The sequence below is a fragment of the Bombus terrestris genome, chromosome 1 (genome assembly GCF_910591885.1).
Source record: "Bombus terrestris chromosome 1, iyBomTerr1.2, whole genome shotgun sequence".
NCBI lineage: Eukaryota > Metazoa > Arthropoda > Insecta > Hymenoptera > Apidae > Bombus > Bombus terrestris.
The window spans coordinates 687642-702327 of record NC_063269.1 but is presented as its reverse complement, the minus strand read 5'-3'; the positions used below and the strand labels follow the sequence as shown (position 1 = coordinate 702327).

Sequence of the window (14686 nt, the reverse complement as noted above, 5' to 3'; positions counted from 1 at the left end):
AGTAAAAGATTTATGAGAAAAAATCAAAGAAATACAAAATAATGTTTAAATTAAGTTTATAACTTAGTATTATTTTAATCAAGCGAATTTAATGGATCTGATAAAATTGTATAGATAGTTATGTTTTACTCGATTCGGTTCAACTCGGTTCGATTCGGAATTGCACTGCTTAACAGCAGATAGTGACTAATCGGTGTAGACAGGTGTAGACGAGTATTAGTTGGCGTCTTTTAGAAGACAAAAATATAGTTGTTTCGATAAAAATTTAAACTATTGATGAGTTTTCAATGACTTAAAGAATGCTGCGTCGTATGAAATTAATTTTGTGTTTCTGCGTTATTTTATGCGCATTAGACAATAAAGCTGATGACAATCAAGTTTCATTAACCAAACTTAGCACAAAAACGGGACCGACGTTAAAATTCTTCTATTGGTGAGTTTTATAAATTTAATTGTAAAAATACAATAATTTTACCTTTTTTATTCGATATATTTTGACATATATAATTTTTATGATTTATTTATACGTTTATAATTTCATTAATAGGCTAATAATTTTTATTTTTTCTTCTTTCAGTTATTCATGTGGATATAGAAAAGTTTTTGAAGAATATGTCAATATCCTTCAGCAAAAGTATCCAGAATTACAAATTGATGGAGAAAATTATATGCCCTCTCATAATAAGATGTTCATTGCTAAATTATTGGTAATTGTATTTTGTTTTTATAATATGTAATATCTGTTATTTATTAATATGCTATGTTTCCTATTTTTATTTAGAGTTTTGCAAAAATTTTACTGATAATTTTAATAGTAAGTGGGCTTGATTTAGGACAACCACCAACATCACTGTGGCAATGGTGTCTAGATAATCGGTTTTATTCCTGTATAATGATATTTTTTATTTTTAATGCCATAGAAGGACATTTCATATCATCAGGAGCTTTTGAAATACATTTTAATGGTAAACAATGTTCCTATGAATTATAATAAATATAATTATACAGCATCTATAAATATGTATCTAATTTATTCATTATGTTCTAGATGTTCCAGTGTGGTCTAAACTGGAAACTGGTAGAATACCACAACCATTAGAACTATTTCAAATAATAGATAATCATTTAAATATGCGATATGCAGATATAGATATAGAATAGATTAATTTTAGTAAGAAATCCAATGTGGCATTTTTTTATTTGTACCAAATGTTAAGTAACTGTGGTTATGGACCTTTCATTGCTGCAACTCTATAATTGTTAAGAACAATTACCATCGTTCGCGTACCTTATATATGTATTTTCTTATATACCTTGCTATCTCAGTTTAGATGAGACAGTATATTTAAAACAGATAGAGTTTGCATGAGGAAAGCAGAAATAAAACTTTTTAATATTGCTCAAAACTATTTTTTATTCTCCATCTTAATTTAGAAATTAGGGAAAGAAATACGTGATATTACTTAATTATAACGGGCATAAAAATAAATGTTCAGTACCTTAAAATACATATTAATTGAAAGATATTTAACACTTTCGCCACGGTGGGTACCAGCCATCAATGCGCCTCCACGGGCCGCCTGCCGCCGAGTGCCACCGTACGAGCGTCTTGCGTTTTTTGTTCTTCCAACGTGTTCGTTTAAAATCTTAGATTTCGTTGAAACAGAGGACTTGAGGATGTATTGGATAAAGGGAATGTTGTTGAGACCTCGTTCTGTATTTTAAAAATAAATCCTGCAATAAATCTTCACTTTGAGTTGTTTATTGAAAATTATATAACAATGATAGAATATAATTTTAAATATTGAATATAATTTAGAGAAATAATAAAATACTACTATTATATTATGTATATATATTTATCGTCGTCGTGAACGAGGATAGTGGATGCCGGATATATCTGGCACCTGTCGCGAAAAAGATAAAATTTTTATCTAAAAATATAAAAAATTCATTTACTCTCATTAATATCTTGAAACTATTATCTACTAATCGCTATTGTTTTTAACATTAATTCTATACTCTGCTATATCACAGACAGGATTTTTTAAACTTAAGATAATAGACTTTAATAATTGAATATAAAATATGTAGAAAATAAATAAATGTTCCTGTTTTCATAAATAATACTAAATTTTTAATTATGAAACTTATATTTTTGGAAAAAATTAATTTTTAAAATTATAGGAGTTGAAAATACAATAAAACAAATATATATGAATATAAATGTTATTTTTTTAATGATCACAATTTTTTATACAGATAGATACAAAAAATAAGTGATTATATTACAGATTATATTATGTTACAAAATATAGCAATATATTATATATATTACAGAATATGTCGTTAATTTATTACCCTGTTATATTTATAACATTTTAAAAAGAATATAAACTTATTTTCTGTGGTGTATCTTCCGATATCTACTTTTGAACCACAATAAATAAAACTATTGATAATTATACGACATGGTAAATAATTTTATAATTATAATTATATAATTCAACAAATATCGTATAATTGTTTATATCTATTATGTAAACATTATATCGGTAAATCAGTTTTTAGATTTTATATTTTTGAAAAAAGCTATTTCATTATAGAAATTAGAAAAGTTATTTTAAGTTATTTAAAATAATATAATTAACATATGTTTATAATAGATATACTATTACATATATATAAAATAAAATATGTCTTATAAAAGATATTTGAACTGACACGATATATAAATTTTAAGCATTTTTCTCTCTTTTTCTATTGAAAATACCACCATTAAACATCCTTTTGTTTTATGCGCACCAACTGCATATATTCATAATGACGAGAAAATTATCTGCTTAAAATTCGATTATATATGCAATCATCATTCCATTCCAGAAACGTATAGCATTATATTCAAATTATTTTTTTCTTATTTGTAGTAAACATTTTAAATTGATTCAGTGCACAAATATTATTGAAAATACTTAAATGTTGCGCCTTTTGGAAGAAAGAGAGAGAAACTATGATTTTAGAAAAGGATCATTGAAGATAGCATAATTCTCCTCCCTTTTTCCTCTTGCTAATAATTTATATAGTAGTTAGTTTTACAATTCGATCATGTACGCTTAGCATTGTAAATTTAACGAGAGCTCCCGTCTACCAGCAAATTCAGTGTGCTTCCTAATCATGAAAGATTTTTTCTAAGGAAGCAAAAGGATCATAGCCAGATCTGACATACGCGTGCTTCATGATAAGAAACGATAGGTGTTCGACGGTCAGTCGAAGAAATCACAATTTAATTGAAGTTAGTGGTATCGTTGAAGGATTAGGGGTTACGAAATTAAATCAACTTATAATTTGTAACTTGATTTCTGTACGGTGGTTCAAGTAGGAACTAAAAATCAGAAATATCAGAATTTGTCTATGTACCTTGCTATTTCGTACTTTTGCTATGTACACTTTCAATTTGACAAAGCGTACGTTTTTATAGTTTTTTTATTTTATTTTATAAAGCAAAAAATAGATTATAAATATTTTGCGTTAACCGCGCAACAAAAAGTGAAACGAAAATTGGAGCGGCAGTGTTTAAATGAGACCTCAAATGCGGCATCTTCTTAGTTCTTCTGCTAAAAGACATAATTTACTATTATTGAAATATCGAATAGCAACAGCAGGAGAAAGCGCAATATACGTTTATTTTGTGCCAAGAATTATTTATTGATTTACTTAGTGAATTAGATTGTTGCACATCTTCAATGTACTTCGAGTTCTTGACAAGTGTCTCTAGACAGATGTATCAAGAAATAGTTAGTCTGGATGATCATGGATGTTGACTACACAGTAATTAGCTTGAAACGGTCTAGCAGTGCACCCATGATCAATAAGATCACTGCAACAATGTCTGTAACATCACCTTCCGCTTCTGCGCCAAGGTATTTTGTATTAAACTAATCAATGTAATCTAAGTGCTAAATTTAACTATAATCAGTTAATCAAATTATACAATCGCAAAATAATAATTTAATTGCTTGCAGGGATGTCCCATCAAATTTTAACATATTTTCAAATTCACCTCGTACAAGACGCTTCAGCACTAGTGTAAGAATGAATCTTGTATATGTACAATGTCCATGTTTATTATGTATTATTTTAAAATTACAAGAAAACTTACAATATAAATGTAGTGGTCATAGAGTAATTAGCTTTATTAATAAGAAAATCATTTGCTGACTATAGTTTTATGATACTTTATACCACTGACTCTGTCATTAATGATAAAATAATTGTTGTTTTAGAGTCCTGGAACTGTTCCTAGGCTAACACCACGTGTAAGTCAATTGAGACAAGAAGAATGCATTGATGTTGCTGGTCGTGAAGCAGCACATGAAAAAGAAATACACAGTGCCATGCAGATCTCTCAATCATGGGAAGACCTCACCATAGAGGCAGAAGGATTGTCCTTTAAGGACTCAGAATCAGCTTCATTGCAATTTAAGATAGAATCACAACCAATTGCTAAACGAATTCTTGATCCCTTGAGTATCAATTTATCTGTAAGTGGTTCAACTACATATTCTTCACCATCACCAACAAGAACTGGTTTTGGTCAAAGACATTGCTATTCGCCTGGTGTTCATGCAGCTACATGGAAAAATAATCTATCACCTAGCCCTACTAGAAAAGCTTTTGCTACAAGGTTATTTTTTGTCATGTGTATTATATTTCTATATAATAAGGTATAGTTTATTAGTATGGTCTTATCAATTAACAATTTTGTATCTGAAGACGGAGCCTAAGTCCTATTGCAATACGACCGAGTTGTTTGGCATCAGTTAAGAGAAAATTTGAATTAGATGATTCTGGAATGGATCAGTTACAACCTCCTGCAAAACGTACTTCTGGTTTGCTAACTTCTGCTGCATCTAGGTAATTTTATTACTTAAAATAGATTAATGCTACAAAGTCATTAGTATATGCAATGCTTTATCTTTCAACATAGGTTGGATGTAGCAATATCTAGTCTACATCCTGGAACTATTAGTTCAGTTGGAACTCCAGAGTCTTGTTCCAGTCTTGACTCTCTTGGTTGTTCTTTTCGACCTGTGCATAGTCCATCACCTGGTCCAGGTGCTCCTTCAATTGTTAATGACGATCCATCTTCGTCTTCGTCGTTTTCGTCTTCGTCTTCATCTTCTTCGTCTTCCTCATCTTCTTCCATTACCTCTTCTTCTACCACTACTTCAGCGGAAAGATTAAGTGTACAGGTCAAAACTTTTAAAGAAATACAACACAAACAAACTACACGAGAAAATAATGGATAAAGGGAAGCATTCAAAAATACTTTAAAAGAGAAACATGTATCATTGCGACGACAAACTTATTCTTGTAAGTAGTAAAAGATGATCATTAGAGCGATGAATTTTATGTATTAAATTTATCTATAGATCATTTTTTTACATTTAATGCCTATCTACATTCTGGTCATATCTATTTATTAATTTTCGTATTGTGCAAACTGTTTAAATGTGTATTAGTTGCATCACAAATGATGCTTTCATTCTTGTTAAGATGCTTATTAATATTGTCAAATAAGGTTGAAGCAATGAGATGCATATATACATACATGTAATATGAACGCAGTTCTAAGACCAAAGCGAATTATTTAGGAAAATGCGTGCTTCCTACCTTTAAGACTGAATTCTGCGTTTTCTAAATACATCGAATCTAAAAGTTCTCCTTTGCTTAGGAAGGGTACATATACATATGTGACGTTGGCTACTTTAATTTTATATGATAATTAAGCATACATAATTTCAGTTGTGACCTTTTTTGTCAGTGAACAATCCCGCCAATGTGCGTATCCTTTGTGCGATCCTTCTTTTCAAAATAAGTAGACAAATAAGCGTAAGTATGGTGTACATCGATTTATTAATTCGCGCATTAATAGTATTATTGATTCTATGAATCTCCAATCCTGTATAGTGTGTAAATAAACTATCTGTAGTATGTACTTTTATTCAATGTATACAATATTTCTGAAAATTAATAATGTACAAGACAAAACAGTACTTTTTGGACAAATAAATGCGAAAGATAAAATACTTCTCTGCTTTTCTCAAAATAATATAAAATTTATTAATTTATTTTAAAAATATACAAATAATAAAAATAACAAATAAATATAATTAGTGTTTCCTTAAAATTATTTATAATTATTCGTGAAAAATAGCTAAACAGAAAAATTTAAATATTACATCGAGGTTATTGCACATAAAAATAAAAGTAATATTTTTTATTTATATTTATGATACTTCCTGAGAAGTGTTAAAACAGGAAATAGATATTAGCATATATCGCATTTATATGGTCATAAATTTTTATTTCATATGTATGTATATTGTCACTGACACTATTGATCGCTTATTTAAAAATTCTGTAACACTGATCTAAAACCTTAAAAAAAAGATTTCAGTTTCTAGTATACACTATTAGTTTTCGCGTTATGAAGCTATTTTACAATATTGCATGTTTTGTTTAAAAACGATAAATTAATAACTTAAGATTCAATTTTGCCAATTGGTTATTTTTGTAAATAAATAGTAAATGCAATTAAAAAATTGTAAGAATCCTCTATGATGCGTTACGAAATGTTATAAATGTTTATACTCAATCTAAAATTAATTAAACAAATCACTTTGCAGTTACAGTATACATTGTTTTAAAGAATTACAGTTCAAGAAAAATGTATTTTAAAATTGTAATTTGCTGGTTACTGCTCTTATTACTGCCTTTTGTACATCAGAGGAAAATTATTTTGATTTGTACTTAATTTTTGCTCCTTTATTTACAGTTTTCATTCCCCTGAAATAGTCTTTAAATCTTAAAAGTTCAAAATCCCATTATTATTTAAAATATAGCCTTCTAATCATTTATCCAATGATTCGTTTTCATTTACATGTGTAGTAAATGGGTAACATTGTAGATAGTATATTCAAATCTACTAAATTTTTGTATATACATTTTTTAGTTTATTTACTGTTAATTTTTTTAGTTCTAAAACGGACAACTGTTGTTGCAGATGACCAAATATATATTATTATTAAATAAATAAATCGAATATATATTATACATATAATTTAAATTAATAAGTGATACTACGTTAAATAATATAAATTTTGAAATATTACAACATATTTAGACATAATTATTTATACATCGTTTTTAACACTCTCATAACAAGATTATAGAAAGAACATTTTTTCAATTTTTCGTCCTATATCTTTTTTACATATTTGTTTCCCGTATGGTGTAACAAATTTTTGTTAAATATATACTGTTGCTACTCAGAACTTTTAAAAAATAGATTTAAAAAGTAATAAATAAAATATCTGTAAAAAAAAATTGATGTATTTTTGATAAAAAATTTCTTATTCATATGAGATGAATAGAAGTTATGAAAACAGTAGTACTAGTCCTTGAAGACATGATTTAAGGAATAATTTGTATATAAAATTCTTGTAATAAAAATAATATTTTTCCACATTTTCAATTACTCAGAAAATGGTAGTAAATATTCTGACAATTTATAAGTAAATAATTGAGAACATTGCACGTAAGTAATAAGACAAATGATCTTATTTACAAAGAAATAAAGTAAGAAAATTTAATACATGTAATTACAGCTTTAACTTAATTATATTGAATCTATTTAATCTTATAACAAGATTTTTTTGTTATTGGCTATTTGCTTCAAGATCCATATCTGACCATACAGCTTCAGTCTCACTTTCATCAGGTGCTTCATCATTGTCAGTATCCGGCAAACCATCACCAACATCATAGGTTGTATCTGTTTGTTCTTCACCCACAGTCATGTAATAAGCTGTATCCAGTTTATTTGAAGAGTTGTCTAGTCTGTGCATACCTTCCAAAGCTCTTCTATTGTTTGGATCTAGACTAATTTAGAACATTATGTTAGTTTATATTTACTATACTATAAATTTTCAAATGGAAACATGTGTTGGACATTATGCTATACATTATTCCTGATAAATTTAAATACATTTTATTAATATTTATATCTATTAATAACAAATGAATAAATTGAAAAAACCTACTTTAAAGCAATTGCATAATGATCCAGAGCTTTCTCTTCATTGTGAACTCTTGCCCATAGATCTCCAAGCATCTGATGTAATTTACATGCTGTTTGTATTTCTACCTGTCTTTCAAGTAATGCAATTGCAGCTTCCAAATTCATTTCTTGTTCATATATTTCAGCTAATAGATATACAGCAGGTAGATAAACTTCATCTTGAAGTAATGCCTTTTCCAAAAGATTCTTTGCTTTTCCAACAGAAACTGGATCTTTCATGAGTACAGATGCATAAAGCTATACAATATTACTTTTAATTTATAATTAATATTCTTAAAATGTATATGCCTAGTTTAATACACATTAAGTAAGATATTGCTTATAATTGCAAATTGTATGTACATATTAAAAAATAAACTATCACAATTAATTGATATAACTACCGTGAGAACTCTTGTAGTGTGTCCAAGTTGTTTACAAGATCCACTGGCGATATTGATAGCTTCCCGCAATCTATGCATTCCTACAAGACAATCTACCAAACCCTTATGTGGTTCATAACGATATGGTTTCAATTGTACTGCGTGCCTAAAGAAGAATAATGCATCTTGGTATTTCTTCTGTTCTATCAAAATGTTTCCTCGAAGAATTGTTGCTTCTATATCATTTGGATTTAAATTTAAGGCTTGTGCTGTAAATGTATTTGCTCTACCAAGCTTTCTAGTAGCATAAAGAGAATATGCCATGGCAACATATACTTCTCCACTGCACTCATTACTTGCTGTTATTATTGGAATCAGTCTTTCAAGTTCCTTAACACTATGTGTTTTATATAATACTGCAGCATAAACATCAACCCTATTCGCAAACAGAAATTCAGAAAGTATGTGTTTTATACATTATAAACCTATTAAATTAATTTAATTAATTATAAAAAGTTACAAAATATAACTGTATAAGTTATAATTATGACAGTATATAAAATATAGTGTCCCATAAAAATCTTATTACCCTTTCATAATATCTGGTTCTATAATTCTTGCTCTTCGTAAGCACAATAAAGCATTTTTATCATCTCCAGCATAATAATAGCATTCTCCCATTGTTGTCAATAAATTGAAGTTATCCCTTAATAGACTAACATTATCTAGAGACCTCAATGTTGTTACTGCATGAGTATATTCTCTATTATGTATATGTGCATGAGCTTTGATCCATGTATTCAACCAGTCTAAATTTGACAAACTGGATGCACAACCTACAATTAGTGAATTTACTTCAATTCCCTTTACTCCAAGCGAAAGAAGACCTTCTGCAGCTTCTAAGGCTAATGGACATTCTCTTAAAACTTCCTTATATGTAGTAATTGCAGAACGTTCCATTCCTTGTTCGTGAAACATTTTTGCAAGTGCCATGTTTACCTTAAAGATAAAAACTTATTTACATACATAATTAAACATTAAAATTAAAATTTATTTAAATTACCTTTGGCGTTCTCTGTTTACCAGGAATGCTTTGCAGCACTTGAAGTGCTTCTTGAGGATTTTTTAATTTTATTAAACATAAATGGATTTGAAATTTTATATCAACATCAGTTGGTAGATCTTTTTGTCCTTCTAGAGGCTTTGTAGCACCTTTAGATTTCAATAAACACTTACGAAATTGCAAAGATTTTTTATACAGTGCTTCAGCTCTTTTATATTTTCCTAAGTAAAAATGAGCATCCGCATAATAAACGTAAATGTGGAACTTTCCATGTATTGGCAATAAATCTGAATTGTGCTCACTTAATGATAACACTAAATTTGCCTATAATATGGAGATAATTATATTAATTTATTAAGATACTTTATAAAGCACATGCAAATTATAAAACACACTAATTATTTGCATTTTTTATGAATAAGTGCAATTTTATTTAAAAATTTATTTTCTAATTTCAAGAAAAAGATATCTTTAATCATTTATTACATTTACTTACAAGCGAAATAACATTTGAATATAAGGATTGTTCGTAGAGGAGCTTTATTTGATCGTACAAAGTCGACATTTTCTCTAAAATATTCTTTAAATTACAAAGTAGCCGAAGATCTATCACCAAAGACACTTCTTAACCTACAAGAAATGGAATTGTGAAAGATAATACAATCAATACTATATTAAATGTAATATCATATTAAACTCAATATAGATAAGTTATAAAATATGTAAAAAGTGTTTTTTAAGTAAAGTCTTTATTCACAAATCCCCAATTCGGCAATTGACATTTAAATACAAAATGTACAAGTACCGCCATTTCAAAATTGAGCGGAAACAACGACCTCTGATGTAAAGATTTTGAATTATTTGCCATGCAATTACCGATTTTAGACATAGGACATAATGACATAAAAAAATTATAATATTAAATAGCATCTTTACTATTTTTTTTACTGTAGAATTAAAAATAAAATAAATAAAATATAGTTCTTAAAAAAAATTTTGGATATTAATTGATATTAACAAAAATATCATATATTTCTATGGTGATTCTAAATAAGAAAATATTTGGAAAAGGGATAATATATTTCCCATTTTTATCGCAAAATACATATATTTTCGACTTTTCTCCTACAAATATATATATGATTGAACAATTAATAATTCTTTCCGTAATTAATATATGAATATATCTAAATTATTGAAATAAAAACAATTTGTTATATAATATATCATATTAATATTAATATTTTTATTAACAATAATAATTAATAACTCTACATAATTAATTAATACTATTTCAAAGTTTATTATACATTTAGTTTGAAATGAATTGAACCAAGTGAACTGTCTCCTAGGAACAGAAATGAAAGTAAATGCGCGATGCGTTAAATGCATTCCTCCGCACCGGCATGGTGAGGATAAGATGGTTTGTCTCATGGCCTCGCGCGCTTGGACAAAAAAGTAGAAAAGGAACTTCAAATCATAGCAGCTGATGATATCTTCGAAAGTCTTTCATACGATAAGTTTTACAAAATCAAAGTTAAAATATCTATCAAACTAATAGTTTTCCGACATAAGTAGGCTAATAATTTTTTATAGAAAATCTCGAGCTGCATTGATTAATGTAAATATATAAAAATATATTATTTCATTTAAAGAATAAAATTTATCTTCACATGACCTTTACACGACTACTTACTGAAAAGCTAATAACATCAGAATATGCTCCCCTTGATGTCATTCAACTTTTGTCCTAGATATTTTTGGATATAATTAACACTATCGAAAATATCTCAGCTTAGACTCCTAGGTGACCACTCTGTATATGCTGAATAGTTAAAAATGAACAAATTTTCATTCTTATTCTATTATATTAAAAAAAATATTGCATTTTATTAAAGATGTTTTTTTATTCAAAAGTATTCAAACATGTTAAATTCATGAAAACCTTAAATAAAGCAGACATAATAAGTACATACATATATGGATTTGTAATACATATTATTACACCATTTCTATCACTGCTGTTACTGACAATTGCCTTAATCTATCTGTCAGATAGATTTCATGCAGTAAAAATATTCAATGGGTAAATAATAATCTTAATGAAATAAGAATTTATTTATGAATTCAGTTCTTTCATATATATATATATATATATGTTCTACTTTTTACTATTGATATATAACTTTATATACCTTCATACATGTATTATTTTTTAAATAAAAGATCTTTATACATGAATAATTTAAAATAGTTTATAACATTTAGAAAATACTAATTATTTTGTTTTTATAGCAATGGTAAAATAACAAAACAAAATGGTACAAGTTTTGGCAAGTAATATATAAGATCAGCAAAATTTGATTTTATATTGAAATGTCTTGTGCACATACAAACTTATAGTTTTCTGAATTGAAATGTATTTATTATATGCTTCACAATGCTTTTAATTCTGTATATATTACGCTTATAAACTAAAATCACGTTTATCCTTAAGGTAAAATGAAAATTTGTAAAGCTATTAACCAGAGGCGTTTAACATAAAATTTTGTGTATAATCATATTCGATTGTAGGAATTACAGATTGCACAAATTTGAGAAATATTATAAGATACATATGTACTCCAAGTTCACGACCACCTTCCATTACAGTTTCAATAATCTTCTTCATTACTTCAGCATGTCTGCATAATTTTATTTTAATAAGAATCTTATGCTAATAGAAATAATAATTTGTATAATCGTTAATTTATTTACTTAAAATTAATTACCTGCAAGGATGAACTGAAGCCATTAGCGGTCCAGGGATATGAGGATGTACCTCCATTGTAACAGTCTTTTTGGCATGATCCTGACTAACGTCCTCATACATTTCTTCTACTGTTAAAGGCTTACGATTCTGTTATAAAAATGATTATATTAGGAACTAAAGTCTTTTTATATTCTACATATAATTTCTTTTACAATATAAATAAAATACATAAATATACTCTTGGTAAATGAAATACAAACCTCATCATATCCTGAAAGCCATAATCGAGGAGTTTGATAATATTTATCATATGTAATATATAAGTCATATGTACGTGTATGAATAATTTCTCCTTCAGAAAATGATTCCCATTTCTCATTGGCTGGTTTCTTTGTAATTTTTGCTGCATACTATTTAATTTAAATTTTATTAAATTGTGATAGTTTCAAGTCTTAAAAATTAAACATTGTTGAAATGTAATAGAACAATTTAATTAATATAAATATTCATTAATTATAACATAATAACTATCTAAAATTAAAATACCTTATCCTGTTCATCTAACATTCCACTGACTTCAAAAGCTTCCATATCTGCAGCATCTCCATCATCATCATCATCATCATCATCCTCATTATTATCTCCATTATTTTCCTCTGTACCAATTGACTGGGAAAGTTGTGTTTCATCTAATGTCATTTCGGTTACTCTTTCTTCGATTCCACCAAGGCTTGAATCATAATGATGTGTATCAACCCAACCACCTTCTGGATCGTCTTCTTCTATAATACACTCTTGTTCTTTGCTGTATTCAATCTAGAATATGATCTAATATTAGAAAGTTATAATGCATCAATTTGTAAGCATTAATTAAAATCTTTTTCTTATATTCAGTAAATAATATAATATCTTAAGAGATATTCGAAGGTTACAATGTTAACATATCTGTATGTGGTTAGATTTTAGCTAGTGAAAATTAATTAATAATCACCAAATTCTTATTATTTTTAATAAATATTATATACATACTATACAAATTTAAAATAGCTAATATATAAGTGTGAAATTATTGGTTTTAAGAAAATTTGTCTCGAAGAAATTAATAACTCTTTTGTTTATAACTTATGAATCAAAGATATATTAATTATGTTATATTTCTTCGAAGACAATAATACCTGTTTACATCTGCGAGTACAAGGAACATTACGTGTCAATAAAAATTGTTTGGTTTTAGGAAGATAAGATTTTACTCTATCTTCATCGCCAGTAGCCCACTGCCATGTTGGACAATGATGTACCAAATGATCACCTGCTGCCACAAACTCCTCCGGTGTTAATACTCCAGTTTCTCGAAATTTACTTTCCTTTAATAGTATAAATTATTTAATACAAACAAAAATTATTATAATTATATAATATATATTTTATAATAACAGAGATAACAAAAAGGTTACAAAAAACATAATTGGCCAAAATAAAGAATTGTATAATAAAAAATAAACATTATAAATGTAATAAAAATTTGGTAAATTAATTGAAATTATTATTAAGAGGATAGGAATTGGATACAAGTATTTAAAGCAATAATAAATAAATCAGGACACAATAATATATATTAAAAGCTATATATAAAGTTGTCTTGAGAGTACTATAAAAACAAAGGTCTATACACAACAAAGATATTTTAAAAAATTCATTTTATTTTAATCTGATACTTCTTTTGTTACATTGAAAATTTATATGTTATAAAGTATAATTTTATAATTATTGTATTGACAATATCATAAATAAACATAATTGTTTTCTTTCTCTACATTTTTATGTTGTAAATAACAATCTTATAGATATTTATGTCACAATTTTATAATTATAATAAAAGAATAAATTCGATATAGTTTAGGAGTTTATTTAAAAATCTATCACTTTAAGTTTTATTACGAAGAACACATAATAAACTCATTACATTATATCATAAACATATAGCAACATAACGTAAACAAACGATTAAATAGTACATAATAATGACATATTCATTACACAAAACTTTTATGTAATATATTTTTTACTTTTTACTTTTTTAAGATACCTGTTTTGAAGATATCATATTTATATACAGGCATACCTTTAATACAGGGGTTAAGTATTCGGCAACACCAAGCGCAGTACCTTTTACAGAATTAATAACACTCTGCATCGCTATTTCGTGGAACAAGAAATTCAGATTTCAAAAAGAATAATTGTTTAAAGCAAACATTCGTATGATATCAACAGTTTCCAACGTATTATCGATTAGGGCAAACATAAGAGTCATATATGCGGTACCAAAAATCTCCACTTTCCATTAAGTTCCCCTACTTACTATCTTA

At 27.1% G+C, this 14686-nt stretch overlaps 4 protein-coding genes across 4 annotated transcripts; 2 read left to right on the top strand and 2 right to left on the bottom strand.

Moving 5' to 3' along the window:
* The first annotated feature begins 152 nt into the window (after positions 1 to 152).
* Positions 153 to 1406, top strand: LOC100642672 (thioredoxin reductase-like selenoprotein T homolog CG3887). The gene is made up of 4 exons (XM_003392815.4): positions 153 to 433; positions 578 to 707; positions 782 to 965; positions 1049 to 1406. The coding sequence occupies exons 1-4, from the start codon at positions 300 to 302 to the stop codon at positions 1159 to 1161; spliced, it is 561 nt and encodes a 186-aa protein (XP_003392863.1). The 5' UTR covers positions 153 to 299; the 3' UTR covers positions 1162 to 1406.
* Positions 1407 to 3008: 1602 nt separating this feature from the next.
* LOC100642550 (PPP2R1A-PPP2R2A-interacting phosphatase regulator 1) lies at positions 3009 to 6089 on the top strand. Its single transcript, XM_003392814.4, has 5 exons — positions 3009 to 3920; positions 4023 to 4086; positions 4284 to 4684; positions 4774 to 4914; positions 4988 to 6089. The coding sequence occupies exons 1-5, from the start codon at positions 3805 to 3807 to the stop codon at positions 5307 to 5309; spliced, it is 1044 nt and encodes a 347-aa protein (XP_003392862.1). The 5' UTR covers positions 3009 to 3804; the 3' UTR covers positions 5310 to 6089.
* Positions 6090 to 7601: 1512 nt separating this feature from the next.
* LOC100642432 (anaphase-promoting complex subunit 7) lies at positions 7602 to 10367 on the bottom strand. Its single transcript, XM_003392813.4, has 6 exons — positions 10065 to 10367; positions 9569 to 9892; positions 9095 to 9504; positions 8527 to 8941; positions 8106 to 8380; positions 7602 to 7944 (listed from the first exon to the last, which is right to left on the bottom strand). The coding sequence occupies exons 1-6, from the start codon at positions 10131 to 10133 to the stop codon at positions 7722 to 7724; spliced, it is 1716 nt and encodes a 571-aa protein (XP_003392861.1). The 5' UTR covers positions 10134 to 10367; the 3' UTR covers positions 7602 to 7721.
* A 1551-nt stretch (positions 10368 to 11918) lies between these two features.
* LOC100642312 (ubiquitin-like-conjugating enzyme ATG3) lies at positions 11919 to 14686 on the bottom strand. The gene is made up of 6 exons (XM_003392812.4): positions 14443 to 14686; positions 13496 to 13684; positions 12867 to 13136; positions 12581 to 12730; positions 12340 to 12467; positions 11919 to 12252 (listed from the first exon to the last, which is right to left on the bottom strand). Exons 1-6 carry the CDS (start codon positions 14512 to 14514, stop codon positions 12090 to 12092), a joined length of 972 nt encoding a protein of 323 aa, XP_003392860.1. The 5' UTR covers positions 14515 to 14686; the 3' UTR covers positions 11919 to 12089.